Source organism: Triturus cristatus, chromosome 1_2 (assembly GCF_964204655.1).
Source record: "Triturus cristatus chromosome 1_2, aTriCri1.1, whole genome shotgun sequence".
Lineage (NCBI taxonomy): Eukaryota > Metazoa > Chordata > Amphibia > Caudata > Salamandridae > Triturus > Triturus cristatus.
Window position 1 is genome coordinate 526,902,153 of NC_140580.1, and position 19,017 is coordinate 526,921,169.

Genomic DNA, 19,017 nt, shown 5'->3' on the forward strand with positions numbered 1-19,017 from the left:
CTTCCTCACTAATTAGTTCTAAAGTATTGCGTGTAGACTGATTTATCATTATGGGATCAGTTGACTGTTCTACACTTGGAGGTACAATCTCTTCCCCACTACACTGATCAACAGTTTCTCGGGTGCTCATATTTTTTGAGTTGTTTTTTCGTTTCCGTACCGCGCCCTCCCTCCTCCCTCTTGATTGTCTCAGATCATCGGGTGTTAATTGGGGAATCATCTCTGGTGTCCTCTCTAGTTCTAGACTTAACTGAAAATCAGATAATTGAGAGGCTGATAGGTCAACGTTGTTAGGCAAGCTACGCCTACCCTCACAAGGCGACCTATGCCCAGTGATACTAGAAGCTTCCGGGGTTTTCGCATCCCTTAAGGTACCAATAGATGATCTCTTGGCCAGAGCTAAATCCAGTGACACCCTACCTTCTATTAAGCTAATACTTTGGTCGATAAAAGTGTTAGCCTTGACTATAAAATCATCCATGGGGCCTGAGAGCTTGCCTCCACCCCCCATTACTTTAGTTTTAGTTTTTTTTCCTCTGGTTAATACCATGTTTCCTAAGCGCCGGTAACAGTGGGTAGGAACTTCAGTGCACGTATTTATCAGAAATACTCAATTTTTTAAAAACATAAATAAGCGATAAAAGTGAAATAAGATTACATGTAATAATACGTACACAGTTCACAGTGAATGGAGAGCTTTAGAGGGATGGCCCGGTCCGGTCTCTTCCGTTCTCTAACGGCCTCAAACGGCCCGCTCTTTGCCCGGTCTTAGCCCCGTGCTAAGACCCGGGCGCGTCCCGCTGGCGCGTGTAAGAGGGAATGCGATTTATAAGGCAATGGGAAAAAGGTGTTGGGGGAGGAGTTCGGGAAGAGGACCAGGTGCAGCTTGTCAGCGTCACGCACAGCACCCTGGTCCTCGCAGTCCCGAATGCGCCGGGCACTCACGGTTGTCAGCGTGTCCAGGTACACCCCCTCGATGAACTCGGGAACGATACAGCAAACCGGGCAGCGTGGAGTGAGAGCACCGGTGACGCTTTAACAAACAGGCAGCAGAGTCTCGATCCCTCGAGCGGCACCCGCGAAGCAGGGGGCCGTGAGGCGTGGCGGCAAGGTCCAATACTGCAGATAAAATCCAGGTAGTCCCAGGAATGGGAGTCGGCAGACAGCAATCCTTCAAGCAGAGCCCATAGAGCAAGAGCTATAATGCTTGATAAAGGTGTTGGGGGAGGAGTTCGGGAAGAGGACCAGGTGCAGCTTGTCAGCGTCACGCACAGCACCCTGGTCCTCGCAGTCCCGAATGCGCCGGGCACTCACGGTTGTCAGCGTGTCCAGGTACACCCCCTCGATGAACTCGGGAACGATACAGCAAACCGGGCAGCGTGGAGTGAGAGCACCGGTGACGCTTTAACAAACAGGCAGCAGAGTCTCGATCCCTCGAGCGGCACCCGCGAAGCGGGGGCCGCGAGGCGTGGCGGCAAGGTCCAATACTGCAGATAAAATCCAGGTAGTCCCAGGAATGGGAGTCGGCAGACAGCAATCCTTCAAGCAGAGCCCATAGAGCAAGAGCTATAATGCTTGATAAAGGTGTTGGGGGAGGAGTTCGGGAAGAGGACCAGGTGCAGCTTGTCAGCGTCACGCACAGCACCCTGGTCCTCGCAGTCCCGAATGCGCCGGGCACTCACGGTTGTCAGCGTGTCCAGGTACACCCCCTCGATGAACTCGGGAACGATACAGCAAACCGGGCAGCGTGGAGTGAGAGCACCGGTGACGCTTTAACAAACAGGCAGCAGAGTCTCGATCCCTCGAGCGGCACCCGCGAAGCGGGGGCCGCGAGGCGTGGCGGCAAGGTCCAATACTGCAGATAAAATCCAGGTAGTCCCAGGAATGGGAGTCGGCAGACAGCAATCCTTCAAGCAGAGCCCATAGAGCAAGAGCTATAATGCTTGATAAAGGTGTTGGGGGAGGAGTTCGGGAAGAGGACCAGGTGCAGCTTGTCAGCGTCACGCACAGCACCCTGGTCCTCGCAGTCCCGAATGCGCCGGGCACTCACGGTTGTCAGCGTGTCCAGGTACACCCCCTCGATGAACTCAGGAACGATACAGCAAACCGGGCAGCGTGGAGTGAGAGCACCGGTGACGCTTTAACAAACAGGCAGCAGAGTCTCGATCCCTCGAGCGGCACCCGCGAAGCGGGGGCCGCGAGGCGTGGCGGCAAGGTCCAATACTGCAGATAAAATCCAGGTAGTCCCAGGAATGGGAGTCGGCAGACAGCAATCCTTCAAGGGTTTTCTGTAGCATTATGGAGAGGAGTGTTGCTCCTGCTCTGAGGTCATTATAATGGGGGATTTTAATGTGCATCTTTGTCACTCTAATTGTACTCAAGGTAGGGGATCTTCAGGCACCTTGAGTCCCTCTGCTCATTTTGAACATTCTGCCCAAGGTTGTCGTTTAGAGAGCCTGCTTTACTCTGCCTCGGGCCAATTGCTTCTGTTGAACTGTTAGTTGTGTGCACGTTCGCTATTTTCGGCTGAGGGATTTCCGTAAAAATAACAAATACAACTCGGCCTATCTCCCTAAAAAGTCTTATCGACGTGTAGGTCTGTCTCCTCGATTTATACTAGCGCACTACGGATAGGGGGAAATGGGTGTAGGGGAGATGGTAGTGGACGGAACTAAGGGTTTTGTAAACAGTGACGTTACCAAGGGGGAACATTTCAAACTGAATAATCATAAATCCGAAGAGGTATCTGAAAGTAGGCCATTCAAGAGAATAAATTAGAACCAATGTTTTATTGGTTCTTTAATGCGAAGCCCCTGGTGCAAATGTCAGCAATGTCTGGTGATGTAAATTACTCAGTTGGCACGGTGTAATGTGCTAGATGGAAGTGAAATGATACATACATTTATTGCTGGAATAGTAATTATTCATTATTTTGAATCTCACTTGTATAAATACTTACATCATATTAGCTTTTTATGTGTGGGTGTGTTTAATCACTTCGACTGACATGTATGCCTCTGAGAACGCTTTTACGCTCAGATAAAATCAGCGGAAGACACTAATGTGCTATTTTCTTTGGAAAACGTTAAATCATTTAGTGCGATTTAACAGGAGGACAGTAAAATCGGTCTCTTTAGGGGTACTTTGGGGATACGTTTATTTTACAGCATGAAAAGTTTGGAAAACTGTTGTGTATACTGCCAATGTGTAGCAGGTTCCAACGTGACTGCCGGTCATAAGGCAGTGCTAAAAAAATTTCAATAAATCAACAAAAGACGGTGGTTTCATGCGTACGCTAGTGGCAGGTACTGTAAGTGTTAGATAGAAACAAGGTTGTATCTGGGTAGAACGGAGGCTTGCCAAGGTGAACTAAGAAATATTATTTTTAACATTAAAGATGACAACAAATATGACAGGTCGGACTGTAGTTTATTATCGACATCCATTAAATACCCTTCACGTATCACATACTTGACAAAGTATTACCGTCGTTTTGTATTCAAGTATCAAAACAAGTTTGGTATCCAAGTATCTCAACAATGTATAATAGAGACTATCGCCATTTATTATAGAGGCAAGTTACCAAAAAGTTACATGTCTTGGCTCAGTTGGGAAAAGTAAACCCCATAACGTGAAGTAGGACCATGTTATTGGAAAACCACCCAGTGCCCTTAATGTTGGAGGTACTCTGTTACGCTGGACGTGAAAAGACAGTCGTTTTCGCCCAGTGCTTAAATAGGGACGGTGGTTGCAGGTGGGGCCCACCAGAAGTCATTTTTGGACTTATTTTTCATCATCAGACCTTGACCCAGATCAATAAAAAGAGAAACACTAAATGGGTAAAGAAAGGGAGAGTGAAAGGTGGAAAAGCTGTGACGAAAGGATAAACCAGGGATGAAAAAGAACCTGCAAGAGCCATTTACAGAGGCGGGGGAGATTGGTGGGGGCAATAAAGAGGCATGAGGTGAAATCAAGCCTACTGAGCCTCGGTATTTTGCACCCCGGCCTCTAACAACGTAGACCGTAACCTTCTGAGTAAAACGTTGCGCCCGGTAATAGTTCTTTTAGAAATGAAGCGCTAAGAAATATGAGCGTTTGACTCTGCTGTGCGCGGTTCAAAATGAGGGCAGCAGGGGGACGGCTCTGTTTGCATTTGTAAGTTTAATGCCGTCTGTTCCTTTGGCTTCGGAACCATCACTGCCCGAAGTTTAGGTCTTCACTCTGGTGACCGTAAGACGAGCGTGAAACAAATGCCACTTCATCAACCTGTCAAAAGTACTATGAGCGGACGGGTTAAAAGAACCACTGCTCCTTTAATAAGGAAAACTGTCTGCCGACAGGACATCTTAAAGGGGCGGCGTCGGGCGGGTAATTGCGACTTTTGGCACAAATTGCCGAGGGGGCTGGCTTGGGGCGTGAACTCCGTCCACTAGTACCACAACAGTGCATCACCTCAGACAAGGGCAATAACTTAGCAACTGTGGCGAGGACGAGCGCGTCTTTCAGGGTGTTAAATTCGGGAGTTGACGCTGCACACCATGCCCGGGCTCGGCCGCTGCACACCCAGATTCTCGACTCTGCTGGCTTCGATACTTGCTTGGATGGCTTTTCACACCCTTGCGTCCCGAGCAGGGGAAAGGAGGATTCACTTCCCAGGGAAGCCTCAAGGTGTAAAGGGCAGGACTCTCATCCTGCTGGACGTGAACACCAAGAGCCCGATCAGGACGGTCCATGAAAACTTCTTGTCCATCCAACTGGACCCCTCAATCATTCATGATGGCTGGCTGGATTTCCTAAGGTAAGGCGCGGAGTTATTGCACTGAGAAAATCAGACCTTTCTCCATCGGCGAACTGCGGCGTCCGTCTGGGATGCGAATCTATTCAATTGATTCACAAGGGGTTTCTGGCGTGGTTTGCTTTAAAATGGAAATGTTTTCCATTAAGATGCACATGTTTGCAAAGCGGAAAACATTTCGGAAACGTATCAGTTCTGACTGGAGCATGTTTTGTTTATATATCCAGAGCAACAAACCCTTCCTCTGGAAAGGAGCGTGCATGTCAGCTACGATCTTTGACTCCAATAGCTAGGATTTTATCTTTAAAAGGTGGTATTTTACAGAGCGGTTTGTTCATTAACTCGCCAAAATAACCGAAACTGTTCAGTGCTTCGGTTGATGGCTTTTGGAGGGGCCTTTGTAATACCCCCCCCCCCCCCAATGTTTGTTTCGGAAGCAAGATTGTCCTCTTCCTATCCGTAAAGCAACTCCTTTGTGTTCACCTCTACAAATAGCAATTTGCAGCTGTCGAAAGGGACATTTGCTTGAGCCACGCTGTCATATCAAGATAAAATTCCATTGATTTTGAAATGCTAGCTCGTTGGCTGCAGGCTTATGCCCCGCAGCACTCCGTGCACACTTATAGACATGAAGTGTGGTGAGTGTTAGAGTCTAACTCTGATAACTGCAGATTACATGTTGATGTGTGCCTTCACAGTGCAGACTTCCTTGAGTGGGATGGTGTACGGCGCTGTACGCAGTACTTGAGGTCGCCGAGATCCTAAACTGTCTTGGTGTAGCGCCCCGGAGAGGCCAGTGCTGTTCATTCGCAACCCTCCCCTCCCAGCGTCAGCTGCGCACAAACCTCTGAATACTGCCAGGGTGCTGATGTTTACAGAGGGTCCAATTAGCACGCGATTACAGCGCCGCTTCAATAACTTTCTGCCATCAGGCTTTATTTACCATCTTGTCAGAAGGGTTGGCGTGCTTCTCCTAGAAAACAATTATTCGAACACGTGACGTCTGTGGAAAAGGTGCCGAACACACCAGAGATCGGCGCAACGCAAACCCTCAGGAGAGCAGACGAGCTTGATGCTCGCTTCATGGCAGGTTACTAACCTTCGAGACATCTTTAAGCGATCACTTTAAAGCAACCAAGACATTTTGAGCTGGATGCACAGTCCACGAGAGCCGGCTGTGTCAAAAGGTTCTTACTTCAAGTTCAGCTGTTATCGTTTGAATAAGTACGTGTTTTGTGGTTGCTCCGACTTTACGAGGCTCCTTTGTCACCTTATCATGGTTTCTTCGTGGTGTGCCCAGGAAGCCATCTTCCAGTTCACCGGGTTGTCTGTTAACTGCTATGTGGCGTCCCGCAGTCACGACTATTCCAAGGGCATATACATTTAAAGCACGCCGAACGCCCGAAACAACCACTTTATTCCCGTGTTCTTGTTCACACCATTGCACAAATCTTTCTCAGAAATCAGAAAACATCGTACCCAGACGAACAGCCCCAAACATGTCAGTGTATAATGTTGTCTAAATGAATGGTTGAGATAGTTGTTATTGGACGATGTAAGTCTTTTCGAAGGTTTATGAGTGCCATGTCCTTGCTAGAGAATACTAAATACTGCATCACTCTAAAAATGAAACACACCAGACTGTCACAAAAGGTGTCCTAACGCGAGTCTCCCGCTTTCCTCCCCTGCTGTCTGTAGTTCCAAGCGACTGGTGACGTTGGCCAGAGGGTTGGCCCCTGCTTTCCTGAGATTCGGAGGGACAAGGACAGATTTCCTGCAATTCCAGAATCTGAAAAATCCAGCTAAGAGCCGAGGTGGACCAGGGCCAGATTACTACCTGAAGAACTACGAGGACGGTAAGTCCTACTTCCAACCTACCCATTTGGACAGTGATTTCGTCACGGGCTGTGCGCAGAACACGTGTAGACCTGGTATCTATAACTGTAAATACAGCTATTTACCGCACTCTCTCGGAGAGTGTGTTTATGTGTTTCCACTTTGAGGTACTTAGAAAAAAAAGACATCTTCTCTCATCCATCAGTTGCAAACTTATATATGTGTTATAAGTCAGTTTTAACATCAGATGTAGGGGCCAGTCAAACGAGAATAAAACAGAAACAGGAATGCACAAAATACAAGTGGCGGGCGAGCAAAGCAACCACATCGAATGCTTGTAGTGTGTACATTTCATCAAAAACAGCGTGGGGCCGATTGTAAGTTTAAAAAAAGAGAGATTTTTGTTTCAGTGTGGGAGTGATTAGGCAACGGAGGGAAGGGCTGTTCACCCACACGCCTATAACCGCCTAACAAACTGGCCTTTAAATGACATTACCTGTGTTCATAGATCAGGGCCGGGGCGGATTCCTATAATGACTATAGCGATACAGAAGACCTGAACGCCGGGCCTGCTGTCTGTTTTCTAGTCGCAGTTCCCAATAATACGTCGCAGTTTTTTTTCTGATCTCTGGTCATTGTCTAAAGTGTTGACATTTCGTTTATTACCTTTGGTGTGCCGCAAAGCAATTACCATGATTCCAGCGACAGCGGAATGGATACGGTGCATGCTTCCAACTGTGCCATAAGCCCAGAGGCCACTTCAGTTGTTTACTGGTGAATGACACGTGAGCTAAGTATTGGGCAGGTGTAAAATTTGCAAACCCGAGGCAGCGGATCTTGATCAATGTGAAAAATATGTATCGCATTGTTCGAGCTATATTTGCATTGCATTTTACGCACGTGAATGGTTGTGAAAATGTGCCTGTGGCTTCTTTTAACTAGATACAGCTCTGTACTATTAATCACAGTTATAAAGCTAATGTTGTCTACTTTTTAATGAAGCATTTTAATTAAAGTCACAGTTGACTCCAGTCTCTTTCTACCAGATCAAGAATAATAGACATTTCAAAACTATATAAAAGGCTGAGCTATGTGTGATGATTGTGTCTAGAGGCATCCACATCTCGGTCTACCCCTCGGGACATATAACCTTAGTGCTCCAGTCCCACATAAATGAGAATGGAATCACTCTGTTCTCATCCCAAACCAGTGATTGTTTTAAATTTGCTTCGGGTTACATTTAATAGATTCTACACATGTCTAAGCACATTAAAACTAGCAACTGCAGAGGGCACCAGCGGTTAGCAGCATAAAGTGCAGCCGCGGCGATTTCGTTTTACTTTTGAATTTTCGCACAAGCAAAGGACGCGGAAGAACAAGCTTTTAGTCTACTGTTCTTGTCGAATTAAAGGTGGGGGCGGGGGCACGGTAAAGGCGTGTTCCACTTAGTTTCTAAATCACCGTCTCTAATGTGATGAAGTTTAATTTTGGACAGCAATAGTCGACATTGTGTCTGTCATCCCAGCACTCTTTATTCTACTGTTCTTGTCGAATTAAAGGTGGGGCGGGGGCGCGGTAAGGCGTGTTCCACTAAGTTTCTAAATCACCGTCTCTAATGTGATGAAGTTTAATTTTGGACAGCAATAGCCGACATTGTGTCTGTCATCCCAGCACTCTTTATTGTGACGAAGTTGCAAGAACCGAACACATCGCAGCACTTTTTGCATCCATCACTATTTCTTTACCAATCACCTCAAGGGCATGGTGATGCAAAAACGTTGTTAGGACATAGCTTTCTGGCCCTCTCAGGTCGTTGCGGTGAACGTCACAGACGAGCTACCTGAAGCGGCATGCACAGCTTGTTTGAACTCACTCGATGTAATACAAGGCTTTGTGCGGAGAGCTTGAGCGCAGCGCATGGAATAAGCTATAATGACAGATCTGACCCTTTACTGAAACAAAGAATGCATTCTGAAAAGAGACCCTTGTGATTTATGATGCTAACCAGCTGCATCTCACCTGTTTTATTTATGTTGGGCAAGCAAAAGGTAAAATATTAATACTTTACAGCTACGTATTTATTTATGGCACTGGAATTCCTCCATTTTATATTTTGACAAGGGCTTACAGATAGCTCATGCAACCAGTTAGTGCTGTCGACTGTCTGTCTCTTGTTGAGTCATTAAGGTCTACACTGTATGTTGATGGATACTTCACAGTCCCCAATTATTATCAATCTTTTAAGAACGTATTACATTTAGTAAAGTAGGTTACGCTGAAGTGTGAAGAAAATATTGAACAGAGCATGTTTCAGTTTTTTTTGCTGTGCATCACGCTTGAGCAATTTAGGATTTCTGTAGTGTAATTTTATGTATTTGAAATATTCTTACAACACAGTATGCGTGGCTATTTATTCTGAATAGGAATTTAGAGTGTACGCACCACACACTACGTTTTATTTGAAATGAATCCTTGTTCTTCACTTGAGGTTCATATTTCATATTTTCACGACTTGTTACACTTTAGGGCAGAGTATGGAGTATTTGTGGTTACAGGGAGCAGTACTTGGGCTGTGATTCATCTCCACAAACTTTCTCCACCGTGGTTGATACACAGTAAAGGTGCCCTGTTTCAAAAGCACAGATTTTGAGCTGCTCTGAAGTAACACTGCTTGACTGACCACATTCTGTGCTGGAGGAACACCCCTTCCAACACATATTTCCTCTTTTCTTTGAAATAAGTATAATAGTATTGTAGGCGGCACCGGACTTTCACACTCGAATAAATACAACTATTGATCTGCTTGTTGGGATTAGAAATTGCTTTCTGTGGGTGCGTGTCAGGATATTCTAGGTGTGTGGGCGCCAGTTTCTCGTCTGATTAAACATTGAAACAAACTCAGCGGTGTATACCACTCCGTTTATTGTTGCCATTCCAGTAATGGCCCGGTTAGTAGATGTGACTATGAGAATCACGGTGAATCTTCACATTCTCTTTATTAGAAGCAGCCGAAAGACGTTTACGGTAATGTTTCAAAGCCCATATGAATCAGAGCTTCAAGGGGGTCGTCCTTAACTAATCTAAAGTGTTAAGGCTACAAAGCAAATTCTAAATAACAGTAACACCCACCCAAACTGTGCCATTGTACTGAGGACATTTCTCAGCAGAAAATCACACCTCTTGCTAAAACTGTCTTCTCAAATTGCATGCTTCAAATGAGTTGAGTGGTGTTCATAAAACCTAATGAGTTAAACGTTTCTAGGGGCTCAACCTACAGCGCATTAACTGAAATTAACAATGACTTCTTTTAAGACCAGTTCGAAGCAGAACAGCATGGACAATCTTATCTCCCCTAAGGGGTTTGACAAAACAAACATGAATTTCCAGAGCATACCACGCAGGGCATGAACGGGACAAAAGCTTGTACAACCAAAGTTTAGTGAAAATATGTGTCACTTCTCACAAAAGTGTACAATAAAATAGGTTAGGTTTAGAGTTGTTCTGTCCTTACAAGAGTAAATGACTAAACTCTCAGCATTTAAATCATATTCCATCTGTTCAATATGCATGTGTACCACTGCGAATTCCTGCAATAAAATTAATTGTGCTTCTAATATCACACGGATATAACAAATGATGCACATTTTGCTAGGGCTAATTACATAGATGTGCGAGAATGCACGCTGCCAGTTTTGCTCTAACATGTGAAAACATATAAATTCAATTTTTGCCAATCAGTTTGTGGAAATGCTTTTGTACAGGTTGGCCCCATGCATATCACAGGGTTGAGTGGGTCGGAGACAACCGTCGTGCTTATCCTTGGTTACCGCAGTTTCAAAGGGACACCAGGTCTGTAATTACTGTGAAGACAAGGGCAGCCAGGGGCCATCAAAAACACAGTTAGTTTTAGAGGGTCTGGCTGCTGATGAGGAATTCGAATATGAAAGAACACATGTCACTATCCTTTCTGGGTGGGGCCCTGCTGCAATTGTCTCATTTAAGGTCCATTTGCAGCTCAACAATACTGAGAGACATATATGGGCTAGTGTTTCTTTTCTCATACATATTAACATCTTTTCCTACAATAACCTGTTTGTTTATTTTTTATGCTGCACCACTGATATTGACAGAGATACTCTTTAGTTTAAAGTTCATCCTTCACTTTTTGTATAATTTGTTTGGAATTCTAGCTAATTTATCAAACAAAATGCTCCAGCATGGATGTTATGTATACCTGCCTCAGTGAGCATCAATTGTTTGGAATGCTGCGATTGTCTCTTCCTAAAACATGTCTTAGACTGGTGATATTAACTCCTGTTGTTTACCTACATTCTAAGTTTAGTGAGTGTGAAGCAGGGGCATGGAGTAGACGGGGAGAGAAGTCATGTTTGTCTATCTCTATGGGGTAAGAGTAGGGAAACGGATGCTGAATATTAGCAAGTTATAGGTTTTCCATATATCCGTAGTTAGCACAGTGGCTAATATTGCTCCTATGGAATATGCCTAACATGCTTGGAGGACCATGATCTGTCTTCCTGTAGTGAAAATGGTAAAGTGGAAAGTTTTAAAATTATCTCATAAGGCTACATTTGGTTAAGCACCAATGTATTTCAAGGATTGCCTTTCTCGATTTCGCTCAATCCGACAACGGAGGTCAAACATCATACCCATATTGTTCCTACAAAAATCTGCAGAGTAATGGCAAGGAGATGGAGATGGATCTGTTCCGAATCGGGGCAAGCAGGCTTTGGGTTGTGATGATAGGGCAAGTGCTTTATGTGGACAAACATCCAGATTTTGGCACTATACAGACAACATAGTTAATTATGTAGTCTACTTTGGAAAAGCGTCTACCTTTTTTACACACAAAGCTTTTTAACCTAATAGTTTGATCAGTGTTTTATTGATGAGGATTGTGCTTTAATTCCCACTTAAATTCACAGGCCGGTGGAGAAATGTTACCCTTCATCAATGAACTTTTAACAAAACTGCCGACCTGCCCCCACCCCTAGTCCACTAGTGAGTGGCTTCTGCACTCTAAACATATCGATGTGTGGCTGTAAACTGACGTGGAGACCGAAATACAATATGTTTTCATTGTTAATACTATTACTATGGTTATCGCAGTAGTCGGGATGCCTTTAAACTAGGCCTGGTGACAAATTTTGTTCTGCTCGTGGAGTTTGCGAAGTTTTTCCCACTCTGTGCTCCACGTAGTGCGTGGAGATCCCAAAAACTCTGCAGTGTTGAGATTTTTCCTCACGTGCCCTCACCAACGTTAGGTCGGTAAGTGAGGAAAATCTTACTCCACTCCACCTCCGTGCGAGATTTCTCAACGCGCGCAGTCGCAGATAGTCGCTACCGCTTGCGTTGAGAAACCTTGAGTTCGATTTGAGTAATCTGCAGCTTGAGTAGAACATCTACTCAAGCGGCAGAAAGAAGCGGCACCCTCCTGCGCTGCAGGTGGTGCTGTTCGCGCTGATTTTACAGAATGGGACAAGCACCTGGCACAAAAAATCAGCAGGAACTTCACGACGTATCCCACTCCGCCACTTGCGGATGTGCACATAGCGCGTCCCAGTTTTTGGGTCACTTCGCAGAGGTCCACATGGTGGAACTCTGCGAACTCCACCCAGTCCTACTTCAAACAATGTTGAGAGGTGTTTGTTTCTCTCTTACTTACATATCGTAAGTGGAGGAAAAGGGCAGAGCTTTACACCATTTCATCAACCACAGGTAAAACACTGGAAGACGTAAATCAAAATAACCCTATAGTGGTATTTAGAAATTGGCAGAAAAAGAGGTATGCATCAAACGATTTTCTTAAGGAAAAAGAGATTGTGATTAAAAATCCAATTAATAATAAGGTGTATGAGGAGTGTGAACAGGTCAGCCGTTTTGTGGCCTGGACATGTTAGGAGAGACAAAATCATAATTTAATTACTGAGTTCAGAGATCCTGAAGCTAATAAAATGACTAGAGAAGGCAGTGAAATTCACATTTTTTTACACCCCTATTCCTGACTTTATGATGAGGTTATCAAGCAACCTGCTCCTCCAGAATTAGATATGTTTTTAGATGAGATTAATTTTGCTAGTCCGAGCCTCGAGATATTAGACTCTCCAGTTGCTCCGTTAACCATGGATGAAATAACCAAGGCGATCAAACACCTCCCCTATTCGAAATCTCCAGAGGAAAATAGTTTTAGAGAAGTTTTTTTATAAAGCTTATGCTATCTGCCAGCCTCTGGGGAGGCTGAGGCCCGCAGCTGGAGTCGCCTGTGTCGCGATACCCAGTCCCCCACCGGCGACAATCACCCTCCTCGCTCTCCTTATGCTAGGGACATTAAAAAACCCTACATATGCTTTTTGACATTCTGTTCTACCAGGTGGAATGATGATTTCCTCCTTTAAAAAAGGAGTGTTAATAAAACATGTTTAAAAAAAGAAGGAAGCTGGAAATGGAGCCAGCATCATGTTGATCTATAACACTTCTAAATTCGGATTATAAAATCTTTACTACCATTTTAGCAAATATAATACATACAATCATACAAAAGCTTATGTATCAGGACCAAATGGTTTGATTTGTGGAAGAAGCTCAAGTCCTAATACCCGTTTTTTTGCAGAAGCTAGAGATATCATCATTGCAGACAACATTCAGGCAGCTAAATTAGGCTTGATGCGGAGAAAGAGCTGGAGTTTCTTGTTTAAAATATTGGATGCAATTCAGTTCCCTACCCAGCTCACAAGGTCAATCGCCATGTTTTATCTGGACACATCTGCTCAAGTGATTATCAATAGTAGCAGTGCAGGGATGGCCTGTCCAAGCAGAGGAACAAGACAAGTTTGCCACTCTTTTCGCCCTTTTTGTAAAACCCGTAGCCCAATTTTTTCATATTCACCCTTTGATGTTTCCTCCACAGTTTAGTGGGACCAAAATTAAATTGTGTTGGCATGATGTTGCTATATTCCTCTCACCAGAGACTGGCAATTGTCAAATGGCCCTGAAGCTATAAAAAAGATACTCTGCTTTCGGGGGCTGCCAAAGTAATGAGTCCGGGAGGGAAACACTAGTATTTAATAGCTCCCCAGATATCCTACCTCCGAAATGAAAGTCAAATTATAATATGGAGCCAAAAATATATCTCAGAGTTTATTGTTCAGATCAAATAGTGGACCCGTATACACTGAATTATAGACCCCTATTAGACAAACCTGAAATACTACTGTCCATTTGGAAAGCTTTGATTAACATTTGTATTCTGCCAAGATTTTTTGGTCTGTTGTGTGTAAACTAGATTACATTTTTTTTCATATTTGGAACACATTCTTGTATCTTTTGCCTGGAACTAGAAAATCTTGTCTTACAATGCATTTTTTGCTGCTGTTAAAAGAAAAGGTGGATTAGGAATGCCCAGGTTTAAACTGCATTGTACAGCTTCCCAAATTTTACATATACAGCGATTTGCAGGGCTTACATCTCAATTTGACGATTCCTTAATTTTAGTGATGTTAAAAAGTTTGGAAATAAATAGTTTATCTTGGGAAATCAAGGAACCCAATGTACCTAAAAAAAAGTTCCATATCAATCTTTGCAATGTATATGGGCCTGTAGGCCACATTTCTTTCTTCAATATTAGATCCCCATGACACATGCTGAAACACCTCTCAAGAACTGGAACCCTCTTTCCCCCTGCTTATCGAATGGTGTAATAAGAAAATGACAGAAATTAAGAATCACTAGAATAGCTGAATTTTTAACAGTTACTCGGGAAAAGCGTTTTTCTGAATTTTAGTTCATCGACAATTCTCTTTGATCTTTTTACATATTTCCATTGAAACAAATCTTTCCCGTTTCAAATAAATTGTTGACACCTGAAATGTTCTTTACAGCTGACCTTGTAAGAATTACAGATTTTTTCCCTTGTAATCAATATCACTTTCTTAGAATTTGCAGCTTGGAATAAAAAAAGGAAGATAACTTGGCGATAACAGATATTTGTTCTAAACGGGAGAGTCAAATGGGTGTATTATTAGATAACAAAGTTTGGCTTAAATTTTGTAATTTTGTGGTACACTTCTTTGAGAGGGGCTCATTTTCATAGGATTGCTTTCTATGATGGTTGGATGCTATGTTACTCCCCAAATAGATTGAATAAAAGATATCATAATACAAGCAGCAAAAAAATGTCCCTAATGAGGGCAAAGAGGTGATCAGGCGCATATGGTTTCTTCATTTGCAGTGCAGTGCTCCTGGATCCCTCCCAATCTGGAATTTGAGCCAACTACAGCACAGAGAGAGCACTGATTGCAGCCACAGACAACATCAGGGCTCTCCTGGACCATGGAGAAATGGCATCCCTCATCCTCCTGGACCTGTCAGCCGTGTTTGTCACAATCTCCCATCACATCCTGATCAACAGACTCCACCACATCGGGATCCAGGGAGAAGACTTCAAATAGATTGCCTCATACCTCACAGGTAGCACCCTGGGGATCCCTCACCCACTGTTCACTTCAGAGCCCAAGTAGATCATCTGTGGAGTCTCCCAAGGATTGCCTCTTAGCCCCACCTTCTTCAAAACCTACATGACCCCCCATGCTGACACCGAGAGATCAGACAGACTCAACATCATCTCATATGCTGATGACACCCAGCTCATCCTCTCACTGTCCGAAGACCCCTCCACCACCAGAGCCAACTTCCACAGATGCTTGAGGAACGTCACTGACTGGATGGAGAACAACTGTCTCAAACTCAACATTGACAAGACATATGTCCTTATCTTTGGGAACAACACCTCACCATGGAACGACGCATGCTGGCCCATGGAAATCAGCCCACGCCCGTCCCAACAGACCACGCCCGCAACCTCGGCATCATCCTGGACAGCAAGCTATCTATGAAGAAAGAAGCCAACGCAGGCTCATCAGCCTGCTTCTACACCCTTCACATGCTCCGAAAGATCTTCAGGTGTCTCCCAGTGAACACCAGAACCACCGTCAGGCTGGCCCTCATCACCAGCAGACTGGATTATGAAAACACTCTCTATGTAGGAATCACTGCACACATCCTGAAGAGACTCCAGACAATACAAAACTCAGAGGCAAAACTCATCCACGACCTCCCCAGAAGGACCCTATCACACTTCACCCCAAGAAGCTACACTGGCTCCCAATCCAGAAGAGATGCCAGTTCAAGATGCTGACCTACACTTACAAGGTCTTGGAAAATGAAGGACCTGCATACATCAACAAATGAAATGCCTGACCTTCCACCAACCATTTAGACACATTTGACTTGCTTTCAACTTCCTCACAGATACCCCATTGATCCACGGAACCAACAGCGGGGGACCCTCCTTCCTGTACCTGGCAGTCAAGGCAGGGAACAACCTTCCCCTGCACCTTAGGACTGCACCATCACTCCAGCAATTCAGGAAATAATTCAATACCTGGATGTTTGAAAGAGCAACCCACCATGCAGCAGCCAACATTTCCAGCACCTCGAGACCCTCACGGGTGAGTTGCCACACTCTATAAATGTTTGATTGATTGATTGATTGTCCGTCTTTTGGATAGAGATCTTTCTGGCAGTCATTTTTCATTTCATTCTTTATTGTTTGATTAATTAAAATCTTACAATGTAATGACAAGCGTTCCAGAAGTAAAAACTAATAAGTGGTAAAAAACATGAATAAAAATAGATCACATTTGACAATATCAATTTCATAATACTATTTACATATTATAATGCATCATACAGTACATTTCAGTTTAGTTCTGCTGGTTTAATTTTAATCCAGTATTTATTAGAAACTTTACAAAAGCTGGGTTCAATGTTCTATCGTCAGAATGTAAGCATTTTATCAAAGCTTGCCTGCAATTCCAAACTCCTCGTGCGTTAAAATGCCCCTTAAGAATAGTTTTTCTTTAAGTTTTCAGTTCTGGGTATACACAAGGCAAGTGGATAATGTTTTCCTCTCCTATTTTGCATAAACGACAATGTGACAGTTCCTCTCTTCTTAACCACGGCATAAGATGGCATAAGCCAGGAAATGCAACAAAACGAGCTTTTATGAAAATTCGCTAGTGCTTCAGTGACCATGGGGTTTCCAGGTATTGTTGTGCGTTCACCTTTGTGAAACCATTCATTAGTGGCCAGGCATGTTTCCTTTTTACAAAAGAGTCTTTATCCATAAACAGCGATAGATGATTTGTTATCTTATTAATAGATTTTTTGAATGATTGTGTAGTTATTGAGGTATACCAAATAGGAGTTGCTGAGTATTCATCAAGAGCAGCATGTAAATATTTCCAGGCGTATGATTTACTATTAGCATTTATTTCCTGCCATAATAGTTGGGACATTTGATTTACGTTATAATTTTTTATTCTGTTCCATACTTTTAAAGATTAGCCTTTTCGTGCTAATAATTGGTTAGTTAATTCAAATTCCAATCTTATGTGCGCCGGAGATGCATTGAGAGGAAGATAAAAGAGGGTTTTAAAAGTTTTTGTCACTGCATTATTGATGGTCTCAGAGTCTTTCCCGCACAGCGCTTTGCTACTATTTGGTAAGTTGGCAATAGTTTTGCCGATATTACTTTTAAAAACGGTCGGTAATTCAGCTCTCCTAGCGTTTTCTGCAAGATTTTGCATGCAGCTATCAAGGTATTTGCATTCCTTTGCATATCAGTCTTATGTGGGAGAAAAGATCCTTTATTGTCAAATAATACCCCCAAGTATATTATAGGATTCTACTTGTTCTAATTGCTTATTGTCAAGGAACCATTCATGCTTGTATTTTGACCTTGAAGTTTTATTAACCTCCATGATTTTTGTCTTTGTTTCATTTATAATCATTCCATTTTCTTTTGAGAACAATGATATCCTGTTTATCAGACGTTGCAGACCCACTTTTCTTTGACTAAGTTAAATGACATCGTCTGCGTATAGTAGATTTGATATCTGAGTATTAGCCAATTTCGGAGGGTGTTCATTCAGTTTGTTTAGTGCGACCATTAGGTCTGCTAAAAAAAGGTTAAAAAGGAGTGGGGCCGATACACACCCTTGTTTTAAACCAGTCGAGGTTGGAATTTCCTTCGTTAGCGTTGAGCCGTCTCCCATCCGAACTCTGACCCAAGTATCAGAATAGAGGAGTTGGATTGATGTTAAAAGGGAAACTGGGATACCTTGTCCCTACAATTTTTGCCAGAAAAGTCATCTGTGTACACAATCAATAGCCGATCTGAAATCCACAAAGCACAGATACAGGGGTTGTTTCATTAAAATACATTTATCCATTAGCATTGATAGAACTAGTATATTTGTTGTGGTACCCATTCCTTTGATAAATCCTGTTTGGTTGGGCGGAATTATCTGTTTCTCCTTTGCCCATGCCGATAGACTTGATAATAAAACTCCTGCAAATAACTTGGCATCTGTGTCCTGAAGAGTGATTAATCTGTAATTTTCAGGCTGGGCCCAGTTTCCTTTTTTATAAATTGGCGATATTAATGATCCCCTCCATGATTCAGGTATGGTCGATGTCCTGACAATTTCTTTAAACACTATTGTAAGATAGTCTGATCATAGATCAGGGTCTTCTTTAAAAAGTGCAAATGGTATTCAATTAGGACCTAGTGCACCATCTTTTTGTTTCGTATTAGTTTACATAAGTGATTATTTGAAATATCCATTTCGTGAGCCAGATCATTTCTTGTCGCCTCAATCGTATTCCCTTGACAGATCAGATGTATTGTTTCACTATCGGAGTTTAGATGTATTGTCAGATAACTAATCCAATCATTTCCACTCAACGTTGATGATACTGCTGTTTTGTTCAGTCGTCCTAAACCATTTATCATTTTCCAGAATTCCCTAGAGTTCGTTTGATTGGTAGCGTGGAGAACCTTAGCCCAGAGATCATGCTTTACCTGGTACCTTTCATTCCAGATTAGCTTCTGCAGATTTTTTAATTTAGTAGGCAATTCCATGTCATTTGGGGATTTTTTTATCTGTCTCCTTATTTTATTGCGAGACCTTTTCATAGTCTGAATTAAATAGGATAAGTTAATTTTATTTCCTTTTCCAGCTTCCTTCTTTTGATTTTTCTTAAGCTTGGGTGCACGCTCATAAGTTTTAATTAATTTTTGTATGAAGTATACCCATTGTTCAATGACAGATAAAAAAATTTCTTCGAAACAATCTTTAACCAATTTTTGGGCCAATTTGTTTGTATCGTCTTTAGTGTGTGCTTTCCAAATAAGTCTCCTGTAATTGATAGTTCCCGCCTCTCCCGGTCCGGTTAAATATTTTTGATGTTTTATACAGGATAGATTTGTAGTAAGTGTTTGCTGACAATGATCACTTTCAAACACC

At 43.2% G+C, this 19,017-nt stretch overlaps 1 protein-coding gene across 2 annotated transcripts in view; it reads left to right on the forward strand.

Annotated features, from left to right (window-relative positions):
• The first annotated feature begins 4,445 nt into the window (after positions 1 to 4,445).
• The window catches only part of HPSE2 (heparanase 2 (inactive)), a 1,995,135-nt gene continuing 1,980,563 nt past the window's right edge, over positions 4,446 to 19,017 (forward strand). For both annotated transcript variants that reach the window (XM_085615005.1, XM_085615004.1), the window contains exons 1-2: positions 4,446 to 4,798; positions 6,494 to 6,651. In XM_085615005.1, coding sequence (XP_085471131.1) covers positions 4,539 to 4,798; positions 6,494 to 6,651 — 418 coding nt within the window. In that variant the 5' untranslated portion in view covers positions 4,446 to 4,538. The remainder of the gene's footprint in view (positions 4,799 to 6,493; positions 6,652 to 19,017) is intronic.